We start from the raw sequence: 23859 nt of genomic DNA, 5'->3' as shown, positions 1-23859 counted from the left end.
ATTTACATTAATGATGTGCAAAAGAGCTAAAACTAGGAAAATAAAGAAATAAATCAGACACAATTGCTCATAACTTTTAATAGCGTTGTCAGATCTTCAATTTTTTGGGTTTTTTTGATTACCTATCTAACGATGGGTCGTATGATAGATCCGGACAACTTTTTCGTCCAAATTTCCGAGATCCGGCCTCAAAAAAAGTGTATAAATAACACTTAAGTTGTCATAACTTTTGATAGGGTTATCAAATCTTCAACATTTTGGACGTGTTGGTCTTTCAACTACCTTTCTAAAAATGTATAACATGAACTGATGTTACTTCAGCAGGGAAACGTTAGCAGGGAAAATTATAGTTCTCGTATTGGCCACCAGATGGCGTCATTGAAATCCAATTTCCCTGCTCACTTCACATCGTCAGCAGGGAAAAAATTGTGAAGACAGCAGGGAAAGTGAAATTTCCCTGCTAACGCAAATAGGATTTTTTTTAAACTATAATTTTTATCGTAAATGCAATCTTTTCAACAATATATTTGCTTTGATGTAATTAAATTAGGTTTTTTACGTGATTCAATGCCTTCGAATCTGAACAAATATTTTCCTTGCTAACGTATCAGTTACTGAGCCAGAAAAAAATGCATAGTCATGGATCACAAAAATCGGCGTTTTCAAACCAAAATAATAATTTAAGTTTAAATTTACATTCAAACTTTTATACAATGGTACTCAAAATATTTTCAAATCATTCCTGTTCTTCAAGTGTTCAGCAGTGAATTCTATCATTGGGGCGTGGCTTATTATTGTGATGAGCATTTTCCTTGCTAACTTCACAGTTTTTTTTTTGTCACAGTTAATCAAAAAAAATCACAACAATTGTCACAGTTACCAAGCTTTTTGTTTTTTTTTTATACAAGCTAAGGTCTATGTAGAACTATTTAAAAAATAAATTAGTAGTTTGTATTTAATTTTACACTGGCTTCTTCTGACAAGTTTATTTCTGGCTCAGTAACTGTTACGTTATTTAGCATGAAAAATATCCGATAATAAAACTTCTCCTCCATTAGCAAAATCAGGCCTGACCAACCCTTTTTACTCAATTTTTACATTTTTGATCGTCTAATTAACAATTGCCAACATTTTAATGATTTGTTTGATGGAATCAATTCTCATGTGACCAGCGAACATAACTTTGATAAAAGTTTGAAAAAATATACATACTAGTCATTTTTATCTTCATTTTTAAGTCGAAAATCAATCCAGCTCGCGGGCCAGTTAACAAAAACTGAGATTAAATTGCATTGAAATAAACAAAAAATACTGATTTGATCAAATCAGCAGGAAATTGTTCAAATAATTACCGCTAACGTAAGCAGCGAAAATATAAAAAAAATCGTTTCGTAAATAGTTGGCAAATTCTTAAGGATTTGGAGTTGCTTCAATAACACAGCGTAACAAAATATTTTTTTTATTTTTTGGCAGCACGAAAAAAAATGCTCCTCTAGGGTTCGGCTTCCCGAACAAAATGCAACCTGGCGCATATTTTTATTGTTATCCTAACTCGAGATATTCAATGCAGAAGTTTTGCATATGAATCACCCCCCGTCGGAAAATATTTTTTATTTTGTTTTCTCTGTAACTTCTGATCAATTAGGTCTTTTGGACGCTTCCGGTGTCATTCGACGGTAAATTGTTAGAAAAACTCAAGATTTGGTCCCATTGGCCGGTTCCGTAACCGGTTCCGGAGGAAATCCGGAATATTGGCCAAAACTGTGCAAAAACTTCAAAATTTTGAAGTTTTTGCTCTTAATGCGAAGTGAACGCACTATAGCATAAAACAATCTATACAAACTAAAAAATGTTGGTCCCAGCATGTTTGAAGGTGTTTAATTGAAAAGGTGGCCATTGAGAACCGGTTCCGGTCAATCCGGATCCGGAAACTCCGGAAAAAAATAAGCAATATTTTCACAATTCCAATGTGTCAGACAGATATAAATAAAAGTGTTGTTGAAGCATTCTTTGCTACTTCATATTCATATGACCACAAAAACATGGCCAAGTGGCCAACGGGAACCTGCTCTGAATGTTCCGGATCAGGGAACCTGTGGAAATTATATTTTTTTTTTATTAATTTCATGAAGCAGTTTTTATTAAGACATTTTCAATGTATCTGGAAAAATCTGAATTGATTCAAAATCAAAATCAGAAATGTGGCCAAGTGGCCAACGGTAACCCGTTCTGAATGTTCCGGATCATGGAACCAGTGGACACTTGACTTTTTTTTTAAATTTTAAAGGCAGTTTTTTATTAAGAAATTTTCAAGGTTTCTGGAAAAATATGAATTAATCCGAAATCAGAATCAGAAATGTGGCCAAGTGGCCAACGGGAACCCGTTCTGAATATTCCGGATCGGGGAACCAGTGGTCACTTGAAATGTGCATTAATTTAAAATAGCGTCTAGTTTTCTAGAAAAATCAGAATTAATTAAAATCAGAATCATAAATACGGCCAGGTAACCAACAGGAACCCGTTTTATATGTTCTGGATTAGGGAACCAGTGAACATTTGAAGTTTTTATCAAGTTTTCAAAAACATATTTAGATTAATGAAATTTAAAAATTCCTGTAAAAATTAAGAACATATTCGATATCAGAATTAGAAATATTGCAAAGTGGCCTACGGGAACTCGTTCTGAATGTTTCGGATCATGTTACCAGAGGAAACTTGAATTTTTAATTAATTTTAAAAATGCATATTTTAATTAATGAAATTTTTAAATCCCTGGAAAAATCTGAATGTATTTAAAATAAGAAAAAATGTTGCCAAGTGGCCGACTGTTCCGGATCAGGAGCCAGTGGTCACTTGGCATATTTTAATTAAGAAATTTTCTAGATTTCTAGAAAAATCTGAATTTATTTGAAATCAGAATTCAAAATGTTGTCAAGTGGCCAACGAGAACCTGTTCTGACTTTTTTATTATTTATTTTTTTATTATTTAAAAAATATATTTATTTTACTGTTTTTTATTTTTTGGAAAAATCACAATTTATTTGAAAACAGAATTAGAAATGTTTTCCAAGTGTCACTTGAAATGTTTATTGATTTTAGAAAAGCATATTTTAATTAGGAAATTTTCTAGTTTTCTAGAAATAGCAGAATTAATTCAAAATAAGAATCAGAAATGTGGCCAGGTGACCAACAAAATCCGTATGAAATGTTCTGGATTAGGGAACCAGTCCCAGAACATTTGATTTTTTATTAATTTTAATAAAGCATATTTTAATTTTTTTAATTTGCTGGAAAATCTGAATTTATTTAAAATTAGGAATATAAATAATGTCAAGTGGCCAACGAGAACCTGTTCTGACAGGTCACAATTTATATTAATTTAAAAAAATACTGATTTTTTTATTAATTTTGGAAAAAAATCACAATTTATTTGAAATCAGAATCAGAAATGTGGCCAGGTGACCAACAGGAACCCGTTTTGAATCTTCTGGATTAGGGAACCAGTGAACATCTGAAATTACTATCAAGTTTTCAAAAACATATTTTGATTAATGAAATTGTAAAATTCCTGTTAAAATTCAGAACATATTCGAAATCAGAATTAAAAATGTTGCCAAGTAGCCAACGAGATCCTGTTCCAATGTTTATTAATTTAATATATAGAATTACTTTTAAGTTATTAAGAAAAATATTATCAAGAATTACGAGAATTTGTTTTTTCCATTGATTGCAATGTAAATTTCTCATTAATAGTTTTTTCTTTTTCTGAAAATGTTTGTATTTTCTTAATACGAACCGTCGAAAAATTAAGATGAAGATTATGTAGAGATTATTTTTTAAATTATCAAATAAAATTAGTGCTACACTTAACTCATTTCTTAATATGTCCGTATGAATATGTAATTTATTTTGAGTTTTGAGTAATGTTTTTTTTTTCAAATTTAAACATTTTTGGCGAAAAATAAAAAGATCAGAACATTCAAAAATTAATGCTCCATTATTCAAAATTCAAATTTCATCAATTCGAAACTTTTTTTTATATTTTAATAGTTTTTCTGAACAATTTTTTTTTTAAATTCAGATGTATTTTTTTTCGAATTTCTAAAATTGTAATTAAAATTGGATTATATCTAAATACAGAATTTTAAAAATCTCCAAAAAACTTAAAAATCAAAAATTCAAAATTTATAGAAAAATTCAAATTAAAAAAATCAAAATTGAAAAAAATCACTATTTGAAAACTAAAAATATAAAATTTAAAACAATTTTGCAAACAAAAAACAAAAATCTCAAAATCGCAAAAAAATAAATTCTTAGATTTTAAAATTCTTAAATTCTTAAATTGTTAAATTGTTAAATTCTTAAATTCTTAAATTCTTAAATTCTTAAATTCTTAAATTCTTAAATTCTTAAATTCTTAAATTCTTAAATTCTTAAATTCTTAGATTTTAAAATTCTTAAATTCTTAAATTGTTAAATTGTTAAATTCTTAAATTCTTAAATTCTTGAATTCTTAAATTCTTAAATTCTTAAATTCTTAAATTCTTAAATTCTTAAATTCTTAAATTCTTAAATTCTTAAATTCTTAAATTCTTAAATTCTTAAATTCTTAAATTCTTAAATTCTTAAATTCTTAAATTCTTAAATTCTTAAATTCTTAAATTCTTAAATTCTTAAATTCTTAAATTCTTAAATTCTTAAATTCTTAAATTCTTAAATTCTTAAATTCTTAAATTCTTAAATTCTTAAATTCTTAAATTCTTAAATTCTTAAATTCTTAAATTCTTAAATTCTTAAATTCTTAAATTCTTAAATTCTTAAATTCTTAAATTCTTAAATTCTTAAATTCTTAAATTCTTAAATTCTTAAATTGTTAAATTGTTAAATTCTTAAATTCTTAAATTCTTAAATTCTTAAATTCTTAAATTCTTAAATTCTTAAATTCTTAAATTCTTAAATTCTTAAATTCTTAAATTCTTAAATTCTTAAATTCTTAAATTCTTAAATTCTTAAATTCTTAAATTCTTAAATTCTTAAATTCTTAAATTCTTAAATTCTTAAATTCTTAAATTCTTAAATTCTTAAATTCTTAAATTCTTAAATTCTTAAATTCTTAAATTCTTAAATTCTTAAATTCTTAAATTCTTAAATTCTTAAATTCTTAAATTCTTAAATTCTTAAATTCTTAAATTCTTAAATTCTTAAATTCTTAAATTCTTAAATTCTTAAATTCTTAAATTCTTAAATTCTTAAATTCTTAAATTCTTAAATTCTTAAATTCTTAAATTCTTAAATTCTTAAATTCTTAAATTCTTAAATTCTTAAATTCTTAAATTCTTAAATTCTTAAATTCTTAAATTCTTAAATTCTTAAATTCTTAAATTCTTAAATTCTTAAATTCTTAAATTCTTAAATTCTTAAATTCTTAAATTCTTAAATTCTTAAATTCTTAAATTCTTAAATTCTTAAATTCTTAAATTCTTAAATTCTTAAATTCTTAAATTCTTAAATTCTTAAATTCTTAAATTCTTAAATTCTTAAATTCTTAAATTCTTAAATTCTTAAATTCTTAAATTCTTAAATTCTTAAATTCTTAAATTCTTAAATTCTTAAATTCTTAAATTCTTAAATTCTTAAATTCTTAAATTCTTAAATTCTTAAATTCTTAAATTCTTAAATTCTTAAATTCTTAAATTCTTAAATTCTTAAATTCTTAAATTCTTAAATTCTTAAATTCTTAAATTCTTAAATTCTTAAATTCTTAAATTCTTAAATTCTTAAATTCTTAAATTCTTAAATTCTTAAATTCTTAAATTCTTAAATTCTTAAATTCTTAAATTCTTAAATTCTTAAATTCTTAAATTCTTAAATTCTTAAATTCTTAAATTCTTAAATTCTTAAATTCTTAAATTCTTAAATTCTTAAATTCTTAAATTCTTAAATTCTTAAATTCTTAAATTCTTAAATTCTTAAATTCTTAAATTCTTAAATTCTTAAATTCTTAAATTCTTAAATTCTTAAATTCTTAAATTCTTAAATTCTTAAATTCTTAAATTCTTAAATTCTTAAATTCTTAAATTCTTAAATTCTTAAATTCTTAAATTCTTAAATTCTTAAATTCTTAAATTCTTAATTCTTAAATTCTTAAATTCTTAAATTCTTAAATTCTTAAATTCTTAAATTCTTAAATTCTTAAATTCTTAAATTCTTAAATTCTTAAATTCTTAAATTCTTAAATTCTTAAATTCTTAAATTCTTAAATTCTTAAATTCTTAAATTCTTAAATTCTTAAATTCTTAAATTCTTAAATTCTTAAATTCTTAAATTCTTAAATTCTTAAATTCTTAAATTCTTAAATTCTTAAATTCTTAAATTCTTAAATTCTTAAATTCTTAAATTCTTAAATTCTTAAATTCTTAAATTCTTAAATTCTTAAATTGTTAAATTCTTAAATTCTTAAATTCTTAAATTCTTAAATTCTTAAATTCTTAAATTCTTAAATTCTTAAATTCTTAAATTCTTAAATTCTTCAATTCTTAAATTCTTAAATTCTTAAATTCTTAAATTCTTAAATTCTTAAATTCTTAAATTCTTAAATTCTTAAATTCTTAAATTCTTAAATTCTTAAATTCTTAAATTCTTAAATTCTTAAATTCTTAAATTCTTAAATTCTTAAATTCTTAAATTCTTAAATTCTTAAATTCTTAAATTCTTAAATTCTTAAATTCTTAAATTCTTAAATTCTTAAATTCTTAAATTTCTAAAATCTTTAATTTTGGAAGAAAATATTTCAAATATTGGAAATGCAATTTGTTTCGGAATTATTCGAAATTAAGTGTGGAATATGGAATATAATCTGTATTAAAATTCATAGATTTTGAAGTTTTAGAATTTCTAAATCTAAAATTCAATTATATTCAAATTTTAGATTTTGTTTTTTTGAGCTCATATTTTTGAAGTTAAATTTCATTTAATAGATTTTTAAATTTTGTTTATATTGGTTTATAATTTTCTATTTCGTTTATATTGGTCAAAATTATTGTAGTGTCCCTCTGATTCGCAAAAAGAATTTTTTGGTGACACTTTTCTTGACGACTCTTTAGGTATTTTTTAAAAGGATTTTTTGCTATCACTCCTTCAAACATAAAACGAGTTAAATTTTGTTATCAAATACTTTCTTTATTAGTTTTTTCTTTGGAAATAATGTTTCTTGAATGTTTGTCGCGATTTTTTTTATATGGCGTGAATTTCGCGCGGATTGAGGTTTCGGTCAGCGCGGAATTGGCGCGGATTTTCTTTCGACTTTCCCGTAACAACCCTGCATGTCCACTGGTACCCTAATCCGGAACATTCAGAATGGGTTCCCGTTGGCCACTTGGAAATATTTTTAATTCTGATTTCAAATTAACTGTGTTTTTTTTCCAAAAATTTAAAAAAAAAATCAGTAAAATAAATATATTTATTTCAATAATAAAAATTGGGACTAGTCAGAACAGGTTCTCGTTGGCCACTTGACAACATTTTCAATTCTGATTTCAAATAAATTTAGATTTTTCTAGAAATCTAGAAAATTTCATAATTAGAATATGCTTTATAAAATAAAAAAAAGTCAAGTGAACACTGGTTCCCTGATCCGGAACAGTTGGCCACTTGGCAACATTTTTATGTCTAATTTTAAATATATTCAAAAATTTTCAGGAATTTAAAAATTTCATTTATTAAAATATGCTTTTTTAAAGTTAATAAAAAAAATTCAAGTGTCCTCTGGTTCCCTGATCCAAATCATTCAAAACGGATTCCGTCGGCTACTTGCCTAATTCTGATTTCAAATATGTTCTGAATTTTTAAAGGAATTTTAAAATTTTAAATATTTTAAGTGGAATTATTGAATGTCATTTATTGAAATATGCTTTATTAATATTAATAAAAAAATCAAGTGTCTTCTGGTTCCCTGATCCGGATCAGTCTGAACGGGTTCCAGTTGACCACTTAGCAACATATTTAATTCTGATTTTAAATAAATTCTGAATTTTTACAGGAATTTTAAAATTTCATTAATCATAATATGTTTTTGAAAACTTGATAAAAATTTCAAATATTCACTTGTTCCCTAATCCGGATCAATTAAAACGGGTTCCTGTTTGTCACCTGGCCACATTTCTGATTCTGATTTTGAATTAATTCTGCTATTTCTAGAAAACTAGAAAATTTCCTAATTAAAATATGCTTTTTTTAATTAATAAACATTTCAAGTGACTACTGGTTCCCTGATCCGGAACTTTCAAAATGGGTTTCCATTGGCCACTTGGAAACATTTCTAATGCTGTTTTCAAATAAATTGTGATTTTTTCAAAAAAATTAAAAAAAAATCAGTAAGATAAATATATTTTTTTAAATAATAAAAAAAAAATAATAAAAAAGTCAGAACAGGTTCTCGTTGGACACTTGACAACATTTTGAATTCTGATTTCAAATAAATTCAGATTTTTCTAGAAATGTAGAAAATTTCCTTATTAAAATATGCCAAGTGACCACTGGCTCCCTGATCCGGAACAGTCGGCCACTTGGCAACATTTTTTTTTCTTATTTTAAATACATTCAGATTTTTCCAGGGATTTAAAAATTTCATTAATTAAAATATGCATTTTTAAAATTAATTAAAAATTCAAGTTTTCTCTGGTAACATGATCCGAAACATTCAGAACGAGTTCCCGTAGGCCACTTGGCAATATTTCTAATTCTGATATCGAATATGTTCTTAATTTTTACAGGAATTTTTAAATTTCATTAATCTAAATATGTTTTTTGAAAACTTGATAAAAACTTCAAATGTTCACTGGTTCCCTAATCCAGAACATATAAAACGGGTTCCTGTTGGTTACCTGGCCGTATTTATGATTCTGATTTTAATTAATTCTGATTTTTCTAGAAAACTAGACGCTATTTTAAATTAATGCACATTTCAAGTGACCACTGGTTCCCCGATCCGGAATATTCAGAACGGGTTCCCGTTGGCCACTTGGCCACATTTCTGATTCTGATTTCGGATTAATTCATATTTTTCCAGAAACCTTGAAAATTTCTTAATAAAAACTGCCTTTAAAATTTAAAAAAGTCAAGTGTCCACTGGTTCCATGATCCGGAACATTCAGAACGGGTTACCGTTGGCCACTTGGCCACATTTCTGATTTTGATTTTGAATCAATTCAGATTTTTCCAGATACATTGAAAATGTCTTAATAAAAACTGCTTCATAAAATTAATAAAAAAAAATATAATTTCCACAGGTTCCCTGATCCGGAACATTCAGAGCAGGTTCCCGTTGGCCACTTGGCCATGTTTTTGTGGTCATATGAATATGAAGTAGCAAAGAATGCTTCAACAACACTTTTATTTATATCTGTCTGACACATTGGAATTGTGAAAATATTGCTTATTTTTTTCCGGAGTTTCCGGATCCGGATTGACCGGAACCGGTTCTCAATGGCCACCTTTTCAATTAAACACCTTCAAACATGCTGGGACCAACATTTTTTTAGTTTGTATAGATTGTTTTATGCTATAGTGCGTTCACTTCGCATTAAGAGCAAAAACTTCAAAATTTTGAAGTTTTTGCACAGTTTTGGCCAATATTCCGGATTTCCTCCGGAACCGGTTACGGGAACCGGCCAATGGGACCAAATCTTGAGTTTTTCTAACAATTTACCGTCGAATGACACCGGAAGCGTCCAAAAAGACCTAATTGATCAGAAGTTACAGAGAAAACAAAATAAAAAATATTTTCCGACGGGGGGTGATTCATATGCAAAACTTCTGCATTGAATATCTCGAGTTAGGATAACAATAAAAATATGCGCCAGGTTGCATTTTGTTCGGGAAGCCGAACCCTAGAGGAGCATTTTTTTTCGTGCTGCCAAAAAATAAAAAAAATATTTTGTTACGCTGTGTAATTTCTTTACTATTAATCGCTTGACATTAGCATGTTTTTTAGAGCAATTTTACAAAAACTATGGAACATTGAGGCCAAAACTCCTAGCGACATCCATTTGAATTATTTGAAAATTAATTATTTTTTTCTAAAGTTAAATTCGTGTCTCATAATTGATTCTTTTAACTGAAGTCACGGACGAAATCACCCTGCTTACACGTTCCAGAATTGATTGATTTTTTTTTCAAACTGAAGTCCCAAACAAATCAGAAATGTTTTACCTGCTAACGTAACAGTTTACTGGGCCAAGTGTTACTTCAGCAGGGAAAGCGTAGGCCACGCCCCCACAACGTTGTTAGCAGTGAAAAAAAGTGATGTCAGCAGGGAAAAAATCTGCCTATTTTATTTATTATGTTTTTAAAACATATTGGGGCATGATATATTTTTGTGGCTTTCATGTTTTTTCAATTAAATATATTGCTTACAAAATAATATTTTCTTGAAATTACAAAAACAGAGAAAAGTTTTTCCTGGTTCATGAGAGGAACAGCCTTCAAGAGTATCAAGGCGATATTTACAATGCGGATTCAGTGGCAATGATATTACTTAACTAATGATAAAATGATTCATGTTAATGTTAAACTACTACCGTAATCTGGGGTGAATCGGGACTACAGTCTGAATAGGGACAGCAGTTTTTAGAGCACTTAAAGCTTTTAAATTTGGAAATGGATGTACACGTTTTGTTGGCCTGACTCTGTTATAACCGAATCCAATCAGAAAAATCAAAATATTGTGCTCCAAAATCAACAACATGGTTAAAACTGCTGTCCCAATTCGCCCCATGTGTCCCGATTGACCCCAGTTTACGGTATTGGTCGATTTCCCTAAGGTTTCCATATAAGTTCGGGAAAAAATATCAAATGCAATTGAACTCATAAACTACCGCATATGAGGTGAAAGCTTTGCCACCATACATGGCCCTGTAAAAAACTTAAATCTGCGGTCTTCACAACTATTTGCCCTGCGGCCTACGTTTTCCCTGCTGAAGTAACACTTAACTCAGTAAACTGTTACGTAAGCAGGGAAAACATTTTTGATTTGTCTGGGACTTCACTTAAAAATAGATTCTGGGACATTAGGGTGCCCAGAAAAAACGACCCCCTGCTCCACAAGCGGAAAACGGTTTATTGGGTTATTTTAAGCATCTGTGTAAATTTTGAGCGAAATTGGATGAGATTAACCCATTGATACCCGAGCCTAAAGTTGGTGAAAAAAATGTTTTTCATACAAAAATGACTTTTTTAAATCGCTAATAACTTTTCAGAATCGAGTTTCACAGCTTTGGTATGTTCTACAAAGTTGTAGAGCAATAAATTTTCAATAAGAATCTCACTTTTGAGAATATTTGGATGGAAGTAGCGCACCGTCCAGACCAAACCGCAAGAAACGTGGGTTTTCCATACATTTTTTCGATTTTTCCCATACAAACTTCACCTCCGAGTATCAATGGGTAAATGATTACCGATTTTGCTCATATTTGGCCCAGAGTCCTAAAATAGGTCAAGGAACAATATTCAGCTTGTGGAGCGAGGTTTTGAAAAAAAGTGCCATATTCTGGGCACCCTATGGGACATCTGTCTGAAAAAATGAAAAAAAAAATCGAAAAAAATGAAATTTAATTGTTTTAAAATAAAATTCTAATATCAAGCGGTTAATGGTAAAGAAATATTTGCAAGGAAATCCAAATCTTTAAGAGTTATCCAACCAGAAAAGATGTGATATTGTTATTTCAAACAAAATATTTATTTGAGTTAACATTACAATCGTACTTTTATGAAAAGGTAGTAAAATGTGCTAGTGTTAAATTAAATAGATACCTACTCATTTATTTTTTAAATAGTTCTACATGACCTTAACCTGTATAAAAAAAAAAAAACAAAAAGCTTGGTAACTGTGACAAAAAAACTGTGAAGTTAGCAAGGAAAATGCTCATCACAATAATAAGCCACGCCCCAATGATAGAATTCACTGCTAAACACTTGAAGAACAGGAATGTTTTGAAAATATTTTGAGTACCTTTGTATAAAAGTTTGAATGTAAATTTAAACTTATATTATTATTTTAGTTTGAAAACGCCGATTTTTGTGATCCATGACTATGAATTTTTTTTCTGGCTCAGTAACTGATACGTTGTGCTCAGAACCTAGCAGTGCTGTGTAAGAAGCTTGGCCGCGCGCTGAGAAGAGCTTATATAGCAATACAATACTGCTCTGGTTCTAGCGATGCACAATATAAAGAAGAACGCATGGAAGGTGGTCTACAAGAGTTACGGCTTTTCGGCTGGTCGACACACGCGTTCACCCAATACAATGGTGTTTGCGTGCGAAGTCAACAGAAAGGCCCAACAACAGTAAATTGGGCAATCCTACAATAGACCTATAATCAGGTTTCAGTGGTAGATTACTCAGACAGAAAAAAAAAAAAACTGATACGTTAGCAAGGAAAATATTTGTTCAGATTCGAAGGCATTGAAATACGTAAAAAAAAAAACTAATTTAAATACATCAAAGCAAATATATTGTTGAAAAGATTGCATTTACGATAAAAATTATAGTTTAAAAAAATCCTATTTGCGTTAGCAGGGAAATTTCACTTTCCCTGCTGTCTTCACAATTTTTTCCCTGCTGACGATGTGAAGTGAGCAGGGAAATTGGATTTCAATGACGCCATCTGGTGGCCAATACGAGAACTATAATTTTCCCTGCTAACGTTTCCCTGCTCTAGTAACATCAGTTAACATGACGGGTTTCCTTACAAAAATCACCCTTTTTACAATCTTTCGGACTTTAGTCAAAATTGTTTTTTAGGCATAACTTTTGAAGTACTTGACTAAACATCACCATTTATAGATAGTTACTTAGGGGACCCAAAGACGGATCGAATGAGGCCAAAACAGACAAAATCGGTTCAGCCAGTCCCGAGATAATCAAGTGTAATTATTTTGATCAACATCCAACCACCCGCACAGACATTTGCTCGGAATTTGATTCTGAGTCGATATGTATACATGAAGGTAGATCTAGGAGGTCAACTTAAGAAGTTCGTTTTTCGAGTGATTTTATAGCTTTTCCTCATTGAGGTGAGGAAGGCAAAAACAATTTAACATCTCTGGAGTTTTTTTTTTCTTTTGAAAAGATCCAATAAACCAAATTTACAGTTTTTGCTTTTTGGGTGTTTTTGAAACCGCCTTGAGTCAGTGGTATTAAAAAGCATCCAAAAAGCAAAAACTGAAAATTTGGTTTAAGGGACTTTTTCAAAATCAAATTAACGAGCTTTGAATCATCAACGTATGAAAGCTCTACCAAGTCTTATTCCAACCTTGATTCCAACGTAATCGACAAGCAAAGTGAACCATTTGAAAGGAGTCAAGTAATTTATGGATATTCTCCGTCACGTCAAAGCAAAAATAAACCGGTTCCTTCTTGCTTTCATCAGAGATCTGTCCAGAAAGAAATTTCGTCCAACATGAATTTCGACGGTAAAGTTGTTTTAATCACGGGAGCTTCGTCCGGAATCGGCGAGGGCACCGCCAAGTATCTAGCCAAGCTGGGGGCCAATCTTGTTTTGACGGGAAGAAACGTCGACAATCTGAACAAAGTTGGTGCGGCCTGCGAGTCGGTCAATAATAAGAAGCCATTGTTGCTGGTGGCGGACGTCACGAAAGTTGAAGATAACAAGAAAGTCATCGAGGAGATTATCTCCAAGTATGGCAAACTGGACGTTCTGGTGAACAACGCCGGTATTATTGGCAATGGTTCCATTGAGGACACGAGTTTGGAACAATATGATGAAATAATGAATACCAATGTGAGGGCGGTGTACCATTTGACCATGCTGGCGGTTCCGCACTTGGTGCAAAGTAAGGGAAACATCGTTAATTTGAGCAGCGTAGCGGGAAATAGGTCATTCCCCGGAATCTTGGCGTATGGAATGTCCAAAGCGGCCATCGATCAATTTACTAAGTGTACAGCGTTGGAATTGGCCCCGAAACAAGTCCGCGTCAATGCGGTCAATCCGGGTCAGTACTAATTCGATGAAGGAGATTTCACAAGTTGCTAACTGCTCATTTTTCTGTTTTAGGAGTCATCGTTACCGACATTCATAAACGCGGCGGAATGAGCGAAGAAACGTATGCAGCTTTCTTGGAGAAATGCAAGCAAACCCATGCCTTGGGACGACCGGGAACTCCGGAGGAAGTTGCTGCTACAATTGCATTTTTGGCGTCCGATGCTGCCAGCTTCATAACTGGAGTAACACTCAATGTGGACGGTGGTCGCCACGCCATGTGCCCACGATAAAATAAAACTTTTTGTTGGAGTATTGTCTTCGTGTCAGTATGTGCCTTTATTAAAGAGAATGTTGCAAAATCATTGCTCTTGTTTTATTTCATTCAATGTTTAAAATAATTTTCCCTCAAACTCAACCCATCTCAAGGAACCATCTTCACGGTAAACTTTATGCGGTAGGCTTGGCCGCTTTAACGTTCACGATGTTTCAAAGTTCTAATGAAGCGACGCGCTAACCTAAGGCTTCTTTCAGGATCCCTTCGAAAGGTTTGCTACGCTAGGGTTTGATTAGATTATATAAGATAATAAACCAAAATAGTGTCTAAAAGTATTACTTTCTAAACAAATAATTTTCAAAATGAACTTGCAATCGCTAGTTTTTTTATCTACATTCCTGAATCGATTAAAAGAAGGAAAAAATCATTGTTGATAAACGAATCATGAAATGAAAAAAATATTATTGTCTTATTATTTTTTTATTCTTGACCCATAAATAAGGCTACCAACAGTACGGATTTATTCCGTACCGTACAGATTTTCGACCCTCTCCGCGAATTTTTAACAGGCCAGAATTTTTGTACGGAATTTTTCGCATAAATTTAATTTCTTTTTTGTTTGGGCCAAAACTTTCGCTAATTAGACATTTTTATTTAACTGTCAGTTTGATTTCAAGGGATAACTTGCATAATTTTCCGGGTTTTCCTCAGTTCAAACTTGATTGTCAATAATTGTTCTTTTCAAATTCCTTTTGAAACATATTTATCAAATAAAAAATCCATAGGCTTTCTAAATCATATAAAAACCTTGTGTTGTGCTTGTATTTCTAGGACCTTTCCAATAAAAACTCTAGAAATGTTTTCGTAAAAACACTGAAAACGATATTGTTCGTAAAAGAAAACTTGACATTTCGTAAACTTTAAAACGTTTAACAAAAATATTTATAATTCCTAAATTCCAAATTTATCTAAATAATTCCTTGACAGTTTTTGTTATACCATGGTCTCATGTCGGCAAAGTCGTAAATTGGGTCCTAAAATGAAGCTTAGATTGCTGATATTATTGTTTACAGCGATAAAGCTTATTTTTCTGAGTACAATGACCCTTTGTACGACCACAAAAAGTTTAAAATGGATTTTAAATCAATTTTGAAAAATTAACCTCGCGGTCCTTCTTGACTTGACAGCTCGTTCCAAGGGGACCATAGTTAATCCATCGAAAAAATGTTGTCTTGTCAAAAAAAAATTTTGCATTAAAATGAAAAAAAGTGGTCAGAAGTGGTTTTTAATCGTGTTTTTTAACGTTGTACATAAAAATTGACATAGGGCTTTAGTACCCAATTATACGGATTTTTGCTCAGCAAGAGGGTGGCATAAATGGCGGGGATGACATATTTAAAAAACATATTTTTCGTAACTTAATAGTCAATCAACCAAAGCAAGAAAATAGAACAATCTAAAAAAAAAGTGTTAATGATTCAATTATTAGAAGTCCCATCCCATCGTACTCCATTACTATCGTAGCATCTGATTTTTGTTAAATCTGAAACTTATCTGAAAAGTCAGATTTTTTCTAACGTTTGTTATCATTTATGTTGTACACTGTATCTCTTTTGATGTAATTCCATAGAAGGTAATTTTTAAAATGAAAAAAAAAAATGACTTTGCAAAGATCGCCATTAAAAACAATAGATTTTGCATTCATTTTTTAACATTATTTTTGAAGTCCATTCGAAAAGGGGTGTGCTTTTCGGTATGCAGATATTTTTTTGCAGGGCATGAGAATTTGGTGCAGGTGATTTCCAAAAATGATTCCTCCAAAACGTCCAAAACGCCTTCCCGTCGAACCCGCGCGTTTGCTGATAGAGATTGAACGAAAAAATACGTAGCCGCAACCCAAAGTTGAGTATCTCTGTGTGGTAGCCAAAGCAGCGTGCAATCCATGTCAAACACGCAAAGCCGACATTAGTCTTTTAAGACTTAAAATTAGGCTTTATCGAACCTAACCGTGTTAAGTCTTTTTAAGCCTAATGATGGGTTAGTCTTTAAAAGACTAGTTTCGTTTTAGTACGAAAAAGCCTAAATTTTAGGCTTTATGTTATCGTCAAAAAGCCTAAATTTTAGTCTTTTTCGAGAATGCGAGGGGATCAAAGCGGACATAATCCAAGATGGCGGAACTTGATAAAGACTTATTTTTAGGCCTAAAAAGACTTATTTATAGGTTTAAAAGACTAATTTTAAGGCTTTTGCAGGAAATGGGAGGGGTAAAAGCGGACATAATCCAAGATGGCGGAACTTGATTAAGACTTATTTTTAGGCCTAAAAAGACTTATTTATAGGTTTAAAAGACTAATTTTTAGGCTTTTGCAGGAAATGGGAGGGGTCAAAGCGGACATAATCCAAGATGGCGGAACTAGATTAAGACTTATTTTTAGGCTTAAAAAGACTTATTTAAAGGTTTAAAAGACTAATTTTTAGGCTTTTGCAGGAAATGGAAGCGGTCAAAGCGGACAAAATCAATGATGGCAGAACTTGATTAAGACTTATTTTTAGGCTTAAAAAGACTTATTTATAGGTTTAAAAGACTAATTTTTAGGCTTTTGCAGGAAATGGGAGCGGTCAAGGCGGACAAAATCCAAGATGGCGGAACTTGATTAAGACTTATTTTTAGGCCTAAAAAGACTTATTTATAGGTTTAAAAGACTAATTTTTAGGCTTTTGCAGGAAATGGAAGCGGTCAAAGCGGACAAAATCAATGATGGCAGAACTTGATTAAGACTTATTTTTAGGCTTAAAAAGACTTATTTATAGGTTTAAAAGACTAATTTTTAGGCTTTTGCAGGAAATGGGAGCGGTCAAGGCGGACAAAATCCAAGATGGCGGAACTTGATTAAGACTTATTTTTAGGCTTAAAAAGACTTATTTATAGGTTTAAAAGACTATTTTTTAGGCTTTTGCAGGAAATGGGAGCGATCAAAGCGGACATAATCCAAGATGGCGGAACTTGATTAAGACTTATTTTTAGGCATAAAAAGACTTATTTAAAGGTTTAAAAGACTAATTTTTAGGCTTTTGCAGGAAATGGGAGCGGTCAAAGCGGACAAAATCCAAGATGACGGAATACTTATTTTAAGCCTGAAAAGGCTAGGGGATCAAAAAAGCAGGAATAAACAGTAGAAAATAAAATATTATTATATATTATTTGAATATTTATAAAAACGTTTTTATTCGGTAATTCGGTAGTTTCGGATTACGACAGATTCACGGATGCGTTCAGCTTTAACCTGAAAATAAAAAAATCAATAATTTGAAGATGAGTTGCGAGAGTTTGATAGTTATTTAAAAATTGGGTGATTTCATTTAAATCACAGAATTTAAGAATTTAAGAATTCAGGAATTTAAGAATTTAAGAATTTAAGAATTTAAGAATTTAAGAATTTAAGAATTTAAGAATTTAAGAATTTAAGAATTTAAGAATTTAAGAATTTAAGAATTTAAGAATTTAAGAATTTAAGAATTTAAGAATTTAAGAATTTAAGAATTTAAGAATTTAAGAATTTAAGAATTTAAGAATTTAAGAATTTAAGAATTTAAGAATTTAAGAATTTAAGAATTTAAGAATTTAAGAATTTAAGAATTTAAGAATTTAAGAATTTAAGAATTTAAGAATTTAAGAATTTAAGAATTTAAGAATTTAAGAATTTAAGAATTTAAGAATTTAAGAATTTAAGAATTTAAGAATTTAAGAATTTAAGAATTTAAGAATTTAAGAATTTAAGAATTTAAGAATTTAAGAATTTAAGAATTTAAGAATTTAAGAATTTAAGAATTTAAGAATTTAAGAATTTAAGAATTTAAGAATTTAAGAATTTAAGAATTTAAGAATTTAAGAATTTAAGAATTTAAGAATTTAAGAATTTAAGAATTTAAGAATTTAAGAATTTAAGAATTTAAGAATTTAAGAATTTAAGAATTTAAGAATTTAAGAATTTAAGAATTTAAGAATTTAAGAATTTAAGAATTTAAGAATTTAAGAATTTAAGAATTTAAGAATTTAAGAATTTAAGAATTTAAGAATTTAAGAATTTAAGAATTTAAGAATTTAAGAATTTAAGAATTTAAGAATTTAAGAATTTAAGAATTTAAGAATTTAAGAATTTAAGAATTTAAGAATTTAAGAATTTAAGAATTTAAGAATTTAAGAATTTAAGAATTTAAGAATTTAAGAATTTAAGAATTTAAGAATTTAAGAATTTAAGAATTTAAGAATTTAAGAATTTAAGAATTTAAGAATTTAAGAATTTAAGAATTTAAGAATTTAAGAATTTAAGAATTTAAGAATTTAAGAATTTAAGAATTTAAGAATTTAAGAATTTAAGAATTTAAGAATTTAAGAATTTAAGAATTTAAGAATTTAAGAGTTTAAGAATTTAAAAATTTAAGAATTTAAGAATTTAAGAATTTAAGAATTTAAGAATTTAAGAATTTAAGAATTTAAGAATTTAAGAATTTAAGAATTTTCGAATTTTCGAATTTTCGAATTTTCGAATTTTCGAATTTTAGAATTTTAGAATTTTAGAATTTTAGAATTTTAGAATTTTAGAATTTTAGAATTTTAGAATTTTAGAATTTTAGAATTTTAGAATTTTAGAATTTTAGAATTTTAGAATTTTAGATTTTAAGAATTTTAGAATTTTAGAATTTTAGAATTTTAGAATTTTAGAATTTTAGAATTTTAGAATTTTAGAATTTTAGAATTTTAGAATTTTAGAATTTTAGAATTTTAGAATTGTAGAATTTTAGAATTTAAGAATATTAGAATTTCTAGCAAAACAATGCAAAAGGGCCGTTGTGGGATTGTAAACAAAGAGTGCATCTTGCTCACGTTAGAGGATGTTTACATCTCACAACGGCCCTTTTGCATTGTTTTGCTAGATTTTAGAATTTTAGAATTTTTGAATTATTAAATTATTAAATTATTGAATTTTAGAATTTTTGAATTTTTGAAATTTTAAATTTTAGAATTTTAAAATTTTAAATTTTTCTAATTTTTGAATGTTTGAATTTTTAAATTTTTAAATTCTTATACTTTAGAATTTTAGAATTTTGGATTTTTTGAATTTTTAAATATTTTTAACACACACCAACACACGCAAATTTTCAAAATTGCGTCCTATTTTTTCCACTTGCATTCCAAAACATTTACTTCGGCCGCGGCAAAGTAAAGAAACACTTTGAAACACCGCTTCAAACCCCCGCTAGAACTCCACCTGCATCTTTCCGCGGCCCACTCCGACGGATTTACTAACCGAAGCTCCTCCCGTCTTCCATCAAGAACACGGCGCGATCACGTCGAGTTGAGTATGCATCCCGTCCGCCTTTTCCTCTTCCACTCGCCGCTGGACCACTAAAAGCATCTTCCCGCGGACCACTCCGGCGGATTGACAAACCTCCTCCCGTCTTCCGTCATGAAAAAGGCGCAAGGCGTCCCTTTCTACCGCACACACAAGCAATCCGAAAAAAAACTCCGATTAGGCATTTCTCACTCCGGCCGGAACCTTCCAGCAAAAAACGGCACCTCAACATACCTAGCTAGCCAAAATCCTCCTGGCTAGGTTGCCACTTTCCGTCGTTTATCGCACTCAAAATTCACCTCCTCCAGCAGGCAACGGCGCCTCGGCGGATTAAGCCGGGTGTTGAATTCAACTCCCGGGAATCCAACACCCGGCGTTTAGTCCGTCTCCTCTTCCTCCTTTACTGGTGGACCGCTATCCACCGCGGAAACACTTATCCGCTAGCTCGTTTACCTGGACCGGTTCTTCCGGCAGATAAGGCACCACAACTTACCTTGCACCTGGCCAACCTGGTCGAATTCCTCCCGCACTCCAACACGCACCAACAACAACCGACCTGGATCAAAAAATTCTGATTTGACATGTCAAATCGTGAACCAAAGTTTATAGTACAGAAAAGCCTTAAATTTAGTCTTTTTCTAAGTTTTGCACTAAGTTCTAAAAAAAGCCTAAAATTTAGGCCCAAAAAAAGACTAATTTTTAGGCCTTTTTCTGACAATACTGACCGAACTTCAAAAAAGGCTAAAAATAAGTCTTTAAAGACTAATGCCGGTTTTCCGTGAACGCAGCTCGTTTGCGAGGAGCGTGTAAATTTTTGCGGGATGTAAACAAACAAAATAAACAAAATACCGGCACGCGCTAAAGGAAGAGATTTTTTCGTTGTGTTTTATTCGTGAAATCGGTGTTAATTATTAATTTAAAATGAACTGCATAATTACGGGTTCTAACGTGAAGAGTAAGTAAAATTTGGGCGATTGTTAGAGTTTTCCACTGATTGCTGCCTCAGTTTTAGCGCGAACGGTTAATTTCTTTTCGAAAATCGGCAATGAGCTGCAGCTGGAGGCTTTGCCAACCGGTCTCTGCCTCAAGGCCATCAATTCGATGAACACGGCTTACGTTATGGCCAACTTCCACAAGAGTTTCTTTATCAGCTTCCGGCAGGGGGCAAACGATCGGTTCGAGGAAAACAATTGCAAAATTTCGATCAAACCAGTGCTGAGGATTTTCAAAAGTTTGGCCAAAATTCAGCTCTGCAAGATTTGGCTCCAGCTGGATAGAATGAAAATCATTTTCCAGTTCAAGTGTAAGTCGGATGTTCTCAAGACCCACATCATCACCCTGCTGGAACACGAACACGTCAACGCCCTGCGGCTGCCGGAAGATTTCCCAAATAAAATCGTCGGAGATCACAAAATTTTCAGCAATATTTTGGTTCACTTCCACAACTCTATCGACGAGATTACGTTCAACACGGAGGCTGAACAAATTGTGGTCACCAACTACATCGAGGACACGACAAAGGAACGCACTGCCATGAGGTCCACTTTTACCGTGGAAAACACGGCCTTCCGGCTGTACCAGTTGGAGTCCCCGTCCAATATTACCTTTTGCTACAAGGAGTTCAAAGCGATGGCGTACTTTGCCGAACACAACCGGATGGTGGTGGAAATGAACTTTGACCAGGCTGGAACACCGATCATGATTCGGATGAAGAAGGAAAACGTGCTGAGCATCAACTTCATTATCGGCACCATGCGGCCCCGGTTGGCCAAGGAGAACCGGAGCGTGCAGCGGGCAAACCGGAAGTTGATGGACAACTCGAAGCACAAGCAGACGTCGGTGAGGCAGGTGGACAGCGAGCGAATCGACACGTGCAACTCGTCGTTCAGTCAGGTATGGTTGGGATTATTGAGTTGGGAATAGGGCCCTAAAGCCCTGTGTAAATGTTTATGTACAAGGTACAACGGTTAAAAACGTAATTAAAAACCATTTCTGATCGCTTTTTTCATTTTAATGCATAATTTGAGAAGAAAACATTTTTGCGGTCGTACAAAGGGACATTGTACTCAAAAAAATAAGCTTTATCGTTGTGAACAATAATATCACTAATATAAGCTTAATTTTGGGACCAAATTGTTGACTTAAATGCTTTTCTCTTTCTCATTCACAGGTTAGTAACAATTCGCAAATGTTAGATTCTAGCGTAAGGAACAGTTGCATACGGGAGAACAATTCAGAGCAAGAGATTGACTTGCCTCTTTCAATGGTCAATCAACCCGTTGCGGCCGCTCGCCGAAGTGAGTTGCCGTCAGGCGGTAGATCGAAAGAATCTCTCGGTTCGAGACTGGATCCGCGAGTTTCTCTGGCTCCCAATGCACCTGCTGCCCGAATTCCAAACCCAGCACCCATACAAACTGAAGACTCCTACGATATTGTCTTTGCTGGTAACACGGACGATCCGAACTCGGAGAGTCAAGCCCTAACTCCGACACTGTCGGGCAAACGTCCGGGTTCACCTTCGCACAACGTTCTCAACTCGAATGAGAAACGGCAAAATACTCGCTCGGAAAACGTGTTCAGTGAGGACCGGTCGTCGGTGCGTCAAACCATTCCAGAATCGGTCCCCGAGTCGCCGGAAGCGGCGGCACAGCGACGGCAAAAGCAGGAAAAACTCCGTCGCGTGTTGGGCAAGTGCTTCGAGACAACGTTCGATCCCCGTAGAATGGCCGGATCGTCTCAAACCTACGCAGAGGATTCGGATCCCGATGACAAGTAAGTGAAATACAGAGATTTCGTTGTTGTTACTCAATTGAATGGTTTATTTTCATCCGAAACCGCAATGGTTCCAAAAGTCTGCCATTTGTTGTGCCGTAATAGTTGATCAAATCCATCGTCTTTCTACTGGCGAACTCAATCAATCCGAGAAGTTTGCAATTTGCCAAGCGTTTAAATGTTGTCAGAGTCAGTAAAATTGCAGGCTGTTCGTTGATTATTGCCGCCACTAAAGACCCTCGTTGAACATTCTCGATTAGGTGCTTATGCTTGGATCGATTCGCTTCCGGTGCACTGACGTGTCCTCGTATCACAACAAATTGATCTTTATAAATTCGGTAAATTTGACCCCGCACAAAATTGATATTCTCTTTGATAAGAAAGTTGTACATGTTTTCTTCGAAAATGTTGATTTTCAATGATCCAATAAACCGGTCATCTCTTTCCCAAATCTTCATAAGAACGCTGAAATTCATGTAAAAGTTTAATAAAGCTAAACCAATTTTGTTTGATAGGGTCCAACCATGGACAATGATAGTTCGTGTCAGCATGTCGAAAAGGATTTGTTCTAGTCGTGGGATAAGTTGCACAAATGCCTCGATACTTGATTTGATTTTGATAAAACTTTTCTTGATCAGCCGTTCTTATTTCTGGAATCTATTATACAAACAAAATGTGTGAAAAGTTTAAATAATTGAAAATTAATCACAAAATCATACCACATTCAAAATTCTTTCAAGTAAAATTAGATTTTGCTGCAATATTCTTCTCGATTCACGTTGTCTCGCTTCCCAATTTAGTGACCTTTTAACTGTTTGTTTGTAGTCAACTCCCAGAAATCCCTTCAAAGAAGCATAAATTTAAAAAGAATACAATTCAGCTGTTTCATCGAATAAAACCTGAGTCCGGTTGATGCGATTGATCCTCTTGAGCAGTTCCTTGTTTTCCTGGGCAACGCGGCGCTGCCGGCGAATGTCGTGGACCAATTTTGTGGCACGAAGAACATTGTCCACGAACAGAATCGGCGGGCTCGTATCGATTTGGTGGTTGGTCATTCTGACGTGTGATAAGGACGTTACGGGTTGCTGCCTTCCCCCTCTGAAAATGCTCGGCTTGCTTTGATTTCTCGCTTACTTTTTCCATTATCGATTATCCAAAGTTCGATTATCCGAAGGTTTTTACGGGACTTCGGATAATCGGATCACGAAAAAAAATCGTGTTTTTATGCTCTTACTTTCAACTTAAAATTCGAGTTCTGCGACCCCATTTGAGTGAAACTTGAATTTTTGATTGCCTATAAAATAAAAAGTGCATTTTTTGATTATTTTATTCGTAATTGAAATACACAACTTTTAGATATGATCTCAGATATCAGCAAATGAATTTTTCATAAAAAACCTTTTCAAATTTTCAGTTTACTTTTTTCGGACCTCGGACCGTTCCGGAGATATGATTTTTTT

At 31.5% G+C, this 23859-nt stretch overlaps 3 protein-coding genes across 3 annotated transcripts; 2 read left to right on the top strand and 1 right to left on the bottom strand.

The window, feature by feature from the left end:
• Positions 1–13382: 13382 nt before the first annotated feature.
• On the top strand, positions 13383–14361 carry LOC6046091 (3-oxoacyl-[acyl-carrier-protein] reductase FabG). Its single transcript, XM_001863308.2, has 2 exons — positions 13383–14009; positions 14072–14361. Exons 1-2 carry the CDS (start codon positions 13457–13459, stop codon positions 14287–14289), a joined length of 771 nt encoding a protein of 256 aa, XP_001863343.1. The 5' UTR covers positions 13383–13456; the 3' UTR covers positions 14290–14361.
• Positions 14362–20431: 6070 nt separating this feature from the next.
• On the top strand, positions 20432–22436 carry LOC6046092 (cell cycle checkpoint control protein RAD9A). Its single transcript, XM_038265084.1, has 3 exons — positions 20432–20582; positions 20634–21520; positions 21798–22436. The coding sequence occupies exons 1-3, from the start codon at positions 20549–20551 to the stop codon at positions 22401–22403; spliced, it is 1527 nt and encodes a 508-aa protein (XP_038121012.1). The 5' UTR covers positions 20432–20548; the 3' UTR covers positions 22404–22436.
• LOC6046093 lies at positions 22428–23475 on the bottom strand. The gene is made up of 4 exons (XM_001863310.2): positions 23299–23475; positions 23119–23241; positions 22923–23056; positions 22428–22864 (listed from the first exon to the last, which is right to left on the bottom strand). The coding sequence occupies exons 1-4, from the start codon at positions 23452–23454 to the stop codon at positions 22429–22431; spliced, it is 849 nt and encodes a 282-aa protein (XP_001863345.2). The 5' UTR covers positions 23455–23475; the 3' UTR covers position 22428.
• Positions 23476–23859: the final 384 nt, after the last annotated feature.

Source organism: Culex quinquefasciatus, chromosome 3 (assembly GCF_015732765.1).
Source record: "Culex quinquefasciatus strain JHB chromosome 3, VPISU_Cqui_1.0_pri_paternal, whole genome shotgun sequence".
NCBI lineage: Eukaryota > Metazoa > Arthropoda > Insecta > Diptera > Culicidae > Culex > Culex quinquefasciatus.
The sequence above is the reverse complement of the archived record's forward strand: the minus strand, read 5'-3'. Positions and strand labels throughout refer to the sequence as shown.

Bases quoted from the DNA above. Each gene is read 5' to 3' on its own strand.
- LOC6046092 (XM_038265084.1), top strand. From the start codon at position 20,549: ATGAACTGCATAATTACGGGTTCTAACGTGAAGA. The intron at 20,583-20,633 runs GTAAGTAAAATT...TTGCTGCCTCAG, and splicing joins TACGGGTTCTAACGTGAAGA to TTTTAGCGCGAACGGTTAAT. The intron at 21,521-21,797 runs GTATGGTTGGGA...TCTCATTCACAG, and splicing joins GCAACTCGTCGTTCAGTCAG to GTTAGTAACAATTCGCAAAT.
- LOC6046093 (XM_001863310.2), bottom strand. From the start codon at position 23,454: ATGACCAACCACCAAATCGATACGAGCCCGCCGATTCTGTTCGTGGAC. The intron at 23,057-23,118 runs GTATGATTTTGT...TTTGTATAATAG, and splicing joins TTGAAAGAATTTTGAATGTG to ATTCCAGAAATAAGAACGGC. The intron at 22,865-22,922 runs GTTGGACCCTAT...CATGAATTTCAG, and splicing joins ACGAACTATCATTGTCCATG to CGTTCTTATGAAGATTTGGG.
- LOC6046091 (XM_001863308.2), top strand. From the start codon at position 13,457: ATGAATTTCGACGGTAAAGTTGTTTTAATCACGGGAGCTTCGTCCGGA. The intron at 14,010-14,071 runs GTCAGTACTAAT...TTTCTGTTTTAG, and splicing joins CGTCAATGCGGTCAATCCGG to GAGTCATCGTTACCGACATT.